This window comes from Arabidopsis lyrata, assembly GCF_000004255.2.
Source record: "Arabidopsis lyrata subsp. lyrata unplaced genomic scaffold ARALYscaffold_6, whole genome shotgun sequence".
NCBI lineage: Eukaryota > Viridiplantae > Streptophyta > Magnoliopsida > Brassicales > Brassicaceae > Arabidopsis > Arabidopsis lyrata.
The window spans coordinates 4,051,342-4,059,264 of NW_003302550.1; the positions used below are offsets into that span (position 1 = coordinate 4,051,342).

At 35.4% G+C, this 7,923-nt stretch overlaps 2 protein-coding genes across 2 annotated transcripts; one reads left to right on the plus strand and one right to left on the minus strand.

Moving 5' to 3' along the window:
* Positions 1-1,586, plus strand: LOC9309511 (3-hydroxyacyl-[acyl-carrier-protein] dehydratase FabZ). Its single transcript, XM_002871361.2, has 4 exons — positions 1-285; positions 357-417; positions 512-656; positions 1,183-1,586. The coding sequence occupies exons 1-4, from the start codon at positions 87-89 to the stop codon at positions 1,435-1,437; spliced, it is 660 nt and encodes a 219-aa protein (XP_002871407.1). The 5' UTR covers positions 1-86; the 3' UTR covers positions 1,438-1,586.
* Positions 1,587-1,783: 197 nt separating this feature from the next.
* Positions 1,784-4,666, minus strand: LOC9307478 (probable inositol 3-phosphate synthase isozyme 3). The gene is made up of 10 exons (XM_021022732.1): positions 4,371-4,666; positions 4,186-4,254; positions 3,857-3,992; positions 3,480-3,727; positions 3,110-3,336; positions 2,914-3,029; positions 2,637-2,813; positions 2,366-2,554; positions 2,216-2,278; positions 1,784-2,144 (listed from the first exon to the last, which is right to left on the minus strand). The coding sequence occupies exons 1-10, from the start codon at positions 4,556-4,558 to the stop codon at positions 2,025-2,027; spliced, it is 1,533 nt and encodes a 510-aa protein (XP_020878391.1). The 5' UTR covers positions 4,559-4,666; the 3' UTR covers positions 1,784-2,024.
* Positions 4,667-7,923: the final 3,257 nt, after the last annotated feature.

Below are 7,923 nucleotides of genomic sequence, written 5' to 3' on the forward strand. Positions count from 1 at the left end.
CACCATTGTTTCCGTTGGAAGCTCTTTGAAAAACTCCCTTCGAATTCTCCGTCCCTTTCTCTCTGTCTCTCGAGATCGAATCGGCAATGGCTGCTTCCAGCTCCGTTTTCACAGCCTCTCCGTCGCGAAATCTTGTATCTATCCCTCTTCATCAGTCGCTTTCTCCGCCGTTGATCAGATCCAGCTCCGTCGCGTTTCGTCCCAAGAGACGATCCAGCTCACTCGTCTTGTGCTCCAGTGATGAATCAAAGAGCACCACAGAGAAAGAGATCCCAATTGAACTCAGTAGTTTCCCTCTCATTGCATTCTGATTTACAAATCAAAATTTTCAACTTTGTCAATCTTTGATTTGTCAGGGTATGAGGCGTTTCCGACAGTGATGGACATCAATAAGATACAAGAGATTTTGCCTCACAGGTGATTTTTGTTTTATATAAAGCACTGTTCTTTTTATAGCTGAAGTTTGCATTGTTGTGATTCCAATTTCTCAAATCTGAATTTTGTTGTGTAGATTCCCATTTCTGTTAGTGGATAGAGTGATAGAGTACACGGCTGGTGTATCTGCGGTAGCTATTAAAAACGTTACCATTAATGACAATTTCTTTCCTGGGCATTTTCCTGAGAGACCTATAATGCCTGGAGTTCTCATGGTTGAGGTATTTGCATTTCCCTCTTCTCTCTTCTTCTTACTCTAAAAGGTTCAGTCTTTTTGCATATATTCATAGTTCATGAGAGACATTTAAGTTTGCTCTGTTTCTTGCTTGCTGAAGTAGAATGTTTGGTTGGTTAGTTGGTTTTGAATTGTGATTATGGTGAAATAGAATGAGGCTGCTATTTGTGGTCCGGTTGAAATTTTTTGAGGAAAACTAAAGGTGAAGGCTTTGCTTTAAGTTTCAGTTTTAAGGGTGGGTTGATAGAGCTCTCCAAAGCTTGAAATTTAAGAAAGGGACTCGATTTGAGATTTAAGAATAAGATAAGCTGTTCTTAAGGATATCTTGGATCATAGCTTTATACTGTGACAAAACCAGTACTTTCTATCCCAAATGTACATGGAATGAATGATTTGGAGGCTTTATATCGTTTCTTCATAGATTTTCATCCATTAGTTTCTGTTTTTATTTTACACAACTTGTTCATAATGATAACATTTCAAAGCCGTAAAACTCTGTTTCGTTTCCATAGGCCATGGCTCAGGTGGGAGGTATAGTGATGCTACAACCAGAAGTGGGTGGATCTAGAAGCAACTTCTTCTTTGCTGGCATCGACAAAGTCAGATTCAGAAAGCCAGTGATTGCAGGTGATACTCTGGTGATGAGGATGACGCTTGTGAAGTTGCAGAAGCGGTTTGGGATAGCGAAAATGGAAGGGAAAGCATATGTAGGGAATTCTGTTGTATGTGAGGGAGAGTTCTTGATGGCTATGGGAAAAGAAGAGTGATCACCACGCCTTTGCTTCTTCTTCATACGGGCCTTGTGGCTGCTAATTAGTTGTCACTTCCTAAGTTGAGTCTCATTTCTATCTTCAATCTATGATGTTTGTTTGCATATTATGATTATATTAAAAAGGGAACTTCATTTTACTGACTAGATTGCCCCAAATAATTTTTGTTTTCTATGGTGACCATTTAGAAGCAAAGAATGAATATAACCTCAAGCATGTGAAACCAAAGCATCCTTGATTATATTGTTCGGAATGATCACAAATCAAATTCTTTAAATTTTTACAAAAGAGCAAATTATATGGTTGAAAGGATTTATGGAACAGAATAACCATTTTAGTTTTGAAAAGCTACGATATAACGTTTAATTTGAAATGAGATAGAAGACAATTCCAATTCAGCGCGAGACACCATTACATATTTGGCTGGAGAAGGTAACGAAACCAGATAGATGACATTTGTAAATGAGAAAGAAAAAATAAGAAAAGGAACACTTACATTTTAGAAATGTAATTATTAAATAAACATAAAAAGCGAAAAGCTAAGAAAGCGAGTCTTGATCGATTGATTGGTCTCGTCTCTTTGATCACTTGTACTCGAGAATCATGTTGTTCTCAGGAGCAAGTCCAACACAAGCTCTGAGTATGTTCTCAAGCATTGCACGCTGTTTCGACAAAGCATTCACAACTGGCGTACCAGGAGGGACCTGCATACATTTGAATGAAAGTGATGTTAAAGAACGTCGCTAGTACGATGTTTTATTTTGTTTTTGCTTACCAGTGGTGCCTTTGAGAGGTAACTTAGGAGAGTAGCCACCGGATGGAAAGAATGGAACTTTCCCTGCAAGAAACCAACAAATCAAACTCACAACCAAATCACTTTGGATAATCACTGAACTATATAACGATTTCGCAGACGATAAGAAACCTCGGTTTCGGCCATGAACTGGATCCGAGTAGTGAGCTCAGCAAGAAGAACAAGGTCCAAAATAATTGGAGCAGCCAAGAGAGAGTCTTCACAAGTGTTGTGCATCACAATCGTGTTCTTCCCTCCCATGAATATCTCTGATGTGTACTCGTCCATTGCTCTCTTGCTATCTCCTACATATGGCACATACTGCAACACCATCCAATAGTATAGTTTATGTTAATGTGTTTTGCTAGATGGGGTAATTATGAATAATAGTAAAATAAATCACCTTAATGACCACAACGTGGTCAGGGTGTTCACCAGGCTCGTACAAAATTCCGTTGCTACCAACCATATCGTCCACGACATTGCTCTTCGATATCTCCTTTGACCGGAATGTTTGCGGCGCTGACAAGTTCATGCCGTCGTTGTTCCCAAGGTGGTTGTAACTCACAATCGACGTCGGCTATATATGTTCATACATATAGATAAAATGCAATTAATTTCGTTTTGTAACGTTACCTTGTTAATAAATTTAATTAAGAGATTAATGATCGATCACATACTTTGATTCCGGCACCAACAAGGAAATCGACGAGGACAGACTTCATCTTGGTCTGACCACTCTTGAAGTCATCACCACCGATCAAGCAGTTTCTCTCGATGGCCAATTCAATAAGCCCTGTATGCAAAATGTGATTAACTACAGATAATTGAACGTCATTAATACTATCTAGATATATAGTTTAATTTAATTATTACCAGGGACAAAAGTGTTTTGTGGACTTCCATTGATGAAAGGAACGTTCTCAAGAACACAAGCAATGGCGTAAAGTGTAGAAGGAGAAATCTCAGCCTCATCCTTTTCCAAAGATGACATTAGATTCTCCGTCGTGTCGTTAAGACCAACCACCACATTGCTGTATCTTTCTGTGTTCGCCGTCCACAGTACCACCACTTTATCCACCTTGTTTTTCTCTTTGAACTCCCTAATTTATATTTTAAAAAATTTCAATATCACACAAATTGTCTTGTACTTGACGATCATGATACATCTAATGAATCTTGGAGATCTTATTTGCTAAGTGTAAACATAAACCGTACGTTAAAAATAATAAAGACGTTATGTTACCTGATGTCCTTGATGACTTGCTCGAGTTGTTGTTTCTTGGTGCCTTTGATCACGTGGTTAGCACGCGACCCCTGGTTAGCTGCGATAAAATCTGGGTCGAAGATTCCAGGGAGTGGGACCATGTGTTCCATGAGCGGACGCAGCTGCTTTTGGAGGTCGATGTCTAGGACCTTGGCTCGTGCCATTGCGTCTGCTAAGTTCATGTCACTTATGTCCCATCCTCCAAACACAATTTCTTCAGGATTCACCTATCATTTTCATAACCCAATAATAATTTAATTATTTTCTCTATTTACTGATTCAATCTTTTTTAAAAAATACTAACTTTTTCTTTTGATACGCACACTCAATCAATAGTCAAATAAAGTTTTTTGTACCATGGGGAGAAGACTTTTGAAAGGTGCATAGATTTCTTCACCATTAAAAGACCCGACCCGAATAGAGGATGCTTGGGTTAATGACCCGAAATAATTAGCTTGCTGCACTTTCTCCTTCGTAGCCCAAGATATTCCCCTGCCACCATTTTTTGTATCATCATTATATAAGAACAAATAAAAATAATACTCAACATGCTCATTATTCAATATCCAATTGCGGGAATATGAATATATTATAATCCCACCCACAATAGGACACAAAACTTTATTCCCTTTTGATACAGTTTTATTAAAACAAAAAATTAAGGAGCAAAAAATGTTTTACTTACTCACGATTGGCGATTACACCAGCGGTAAGCGTAGAACCATTGTTGCCTCCCCAACCAACGAGCATTACTCTGCCAAAATTAAATCAGAAAACGCAACAAAACAGCGTTAATCAAACAATATAAGAAAAATATATCAAAAAGGTATTTTAACTGAAAAAAAGATTTTATAGAATAAGATGACAAACCCAAGTTTTGGAACATGAGTGTCGGTCTTGAACTCATATTTCACGGTTTTTGGCTTCACAGTCCATTGAAACGCACCGTTTTTGTTCTCATGAACAAGCTCAGTGGTTTGGTAGTCGTACACTGAATGGATCTCATTCTCGGTGTACTTCACGTTCGGAGATTCAACCTTGAAGCTTTCGATGAACATTTTTGCCTAAGGAAAACTTTGAGAAATAATTGATGCTTGAGAGAGAGAGAAAAAAAAAAGAGAGAAAGATTCTGTAATAGCTCGACTGCTTCTGAATGCATTTGGGAGTTGAGACCAGGGTCGTGTTTTTATAGACGGGAAGGACATTAAAACACTTTTATTTGGTTACCAACTTTATTTTACAGTATGGGATTATGACAAGTGTAAAAAGATTATATTACTTAAATGTAATATTTGTTTATTAGATTACTTGAAATGGAAACTTGTGAAAAAAATTAAAGTTATTTGACTATAAACTTATGGTAATAAAAACTCTATAATACAATTACTATACACAAAATATGGGATTATGAATAGTGTAAAAAGATTCATTTAAAAAAAAAAAAAGATTCATTTCTATAAAATGTGTTCAAAAGAGAGATTTTATTAACTTACTTTAAATAGATAAATTTATTTGACTAGAATGATGAAATAAAAATTAAAGTCCATTTATTTGACTAAAGCATTGAAGTTATTAATACTGTATGTATATATGTGTGTATATATATAAATATTATATATATTAAATGTAATGAATGGAAAGAGAAAATATTTAGTATAAATGAAATATTCAGGTAATGTCAGTAAATAATTAATTATAAAATCTTTTATCTGAATTTTTTTATCTTTCTTTTAGTTGTGAATTGTTTAATTGTAATTGATTGCAATATCATGAAGCTGAAATTATTATCCGAAATCCAAGAACCGATCCAGAATCCGCTCCGAAAAAACAGATATCCAGTGGGTTCGGATTCAGATATCAAAATCTAATATTTTAGAGCTCCGGATATCCGGATCCGGCTAATATCTGGCATACACATGAAAAATATATTAATCTGTACTAGAGATAGAAGGGAATATATATATAGGTGTTTGGGAAGGGGCTATTTTTTTTTTTTTTTTTTTCATCAGGGAAGGGGCTCTTCTTTGTAGTTGTCGATGTGGGACAAATCTATAGAAAGTTTTTGTTTTCCCTCTTTTCGAAAAAAGAGAAAGTAGGAAGTCCCACATCGTGTAATTAAAAATCTGTTGCCTTATACATGAGTTATATAATAACACTCACTCCTAATTTTTTTAAAGCCCCCTTATCGGAAAGCCCACTTTATTGGAATTTTGTCAGATTTGTAATTACAGATCCACTTAGTCCAAGTTTTTCTCCGGATTCGGATATTGAACGGGTATCCGGCGGATGTCTGAAATTTGAAATGGATATCCGCGACCAGATATCCGGTGATCCGGATATGAATAGATAGGATCCGGATATGAATATATAGGATCCGGATGTACCAAATTTTGCCGGATATCCGGATCCGATAGAACACACCTATATAATTTGGCCTGCTATTTTGATATGTCGTTATTGAAACTTCAGAATATCCAATTTCAGTTATTTCTGTTTTGTTGACAGGCCTCGTCCATTTCTGTAGAAAATAAACAATTCCTAAAGATGATAATGGTGATTAGTGGAATGCAATTTTTTGTAGAAAATAACATATCAAACTCCATCCATACATGTGACACTAGCCAGTGGTCTGTGTAAGTTACACAGTGTAACATCAAAGAATGAACTTGATTAGCGTGGCCATGCAGTGCAACCACACAATGCAATTTTAGAAGGGCTTATTTTTAGCAATTTTAATAATAAGTTTGGACAGGTAAAAATACCCCTCAGTAATAAGTTTAACAATTAGAGACATCTCTACATGTTAACCTTTTAAGATTAGTGTATCCCTTGATAAAACGGAAGAGACAAAAAAAAACTCCAATGGCGCTAATATACGAAGGCCCATATAGGGGCTTTCTAGTTAAATCATTAAAAGCCCATCTAATTTTCGTAGTACCGTACTAAGGATCTACCGTGCACGTGAGTGACTACACGTGCGAGAGTAATGGAAACGTGTTTTTGTTTACGAATGAAAATTAGGTGAGTGTTGCTGACAACTATAATATTCAGTCCACGTGGAGGTTAATTTTTGAAATTTATTTATTTCTTACCATATCTCTCTTTTTGGTTCTCAATATATATGCAATTGGGCTCTATCTATCACAACGGATTGGCTCTTTTGTTTTTATATACTCTTTCAATTCAAACTAGTTTTTCTTAAAAAGAGTATATTAATTAATCATAGTGATAATACAAAAAGTGGCATCAAATTTTTGTTTTTTTTTTTTTTTTTGACAATAAGTGGCATCAGATTTTTACCCCTTAAAACTTAACAAAACATAAAAAAAAATCATAACAATTGGAGAGGAACAAAACCTAGACTTATCCAAATCCAAATATAATTATAAAGCAAAAGGTCGGTCAGGGCCCAAATTATGTATCCGTGTAGTGAAATTCCAGTTGGTTTCATATGTCCATTTCAATGGCGGATCTAGAAAAATTATTTGATGGGGTCAAAATATGTTGGTTCAAAAAAATTTATAACCCGATAAGAAATATAACCTTAAATAATATATAAAATATTTATTACAACGCCGCAAGCGCACCTGTTTTCAACCGCTTAACCAGTCAGTTAAAACGCTAAATAACGTTTGAAACCGCAATTGTCCGCTTCCGCAAACTCTCACAACCGCAACCGCAACTGCTGCGTTTAAACTAGTCAAACCCTGAGTTGTTTTATTACTACAGATTACAACTGTGTTAGATTAAAATGATTGGACTCTACAATTTCAAATAATTGGGCTTCACGTTTGCTTTTATAAGTTGAATTGGGTCAAATCATTGGGTTTTTAAATATTTATCTCACTTTTACTTTGTTTAACATAATTGGGTTGGGTTCAAACTCAAAATTGGGTTGGGTTCAAGACTCATATATATTTAAAAATTTAATGAAATTAGAACGTTTTTAAAAACTTTATTGGTGTCAATTGCACCAATAATACTCTACGTGCCTCCGCCCCTGGTCCATTTTATTCAGGGAAAACTATGAATTCTACCAAAAAACAGTGGGATCCTTAACAAAAATACCACATTTGTGTAAACTCCTCAAAACTACCACTTTTTTTGTGGTAGAAATGACATGAAGAGACCAAAATACCCTTCTATTAATGAGAAGCAAGACATATTTTTATTCTCTTCTTTTGCTTTATTTTAATATTTTTTGTCCAGCATTATCAATTCATCGAAATAGATTCGTCAAAGATGATATCACACACATATATGGACAACAACCAAATATACATGTCTAAATTTGTCCACCAAATTAAAAATTATAAGTATATACATATATCATGAAATAAATACAAATAAGTCTGTAGTATCTGCTTCGCATGGACAAAAAAAACCATATATATACATCTTGGACCAATAATCGTCGATCACG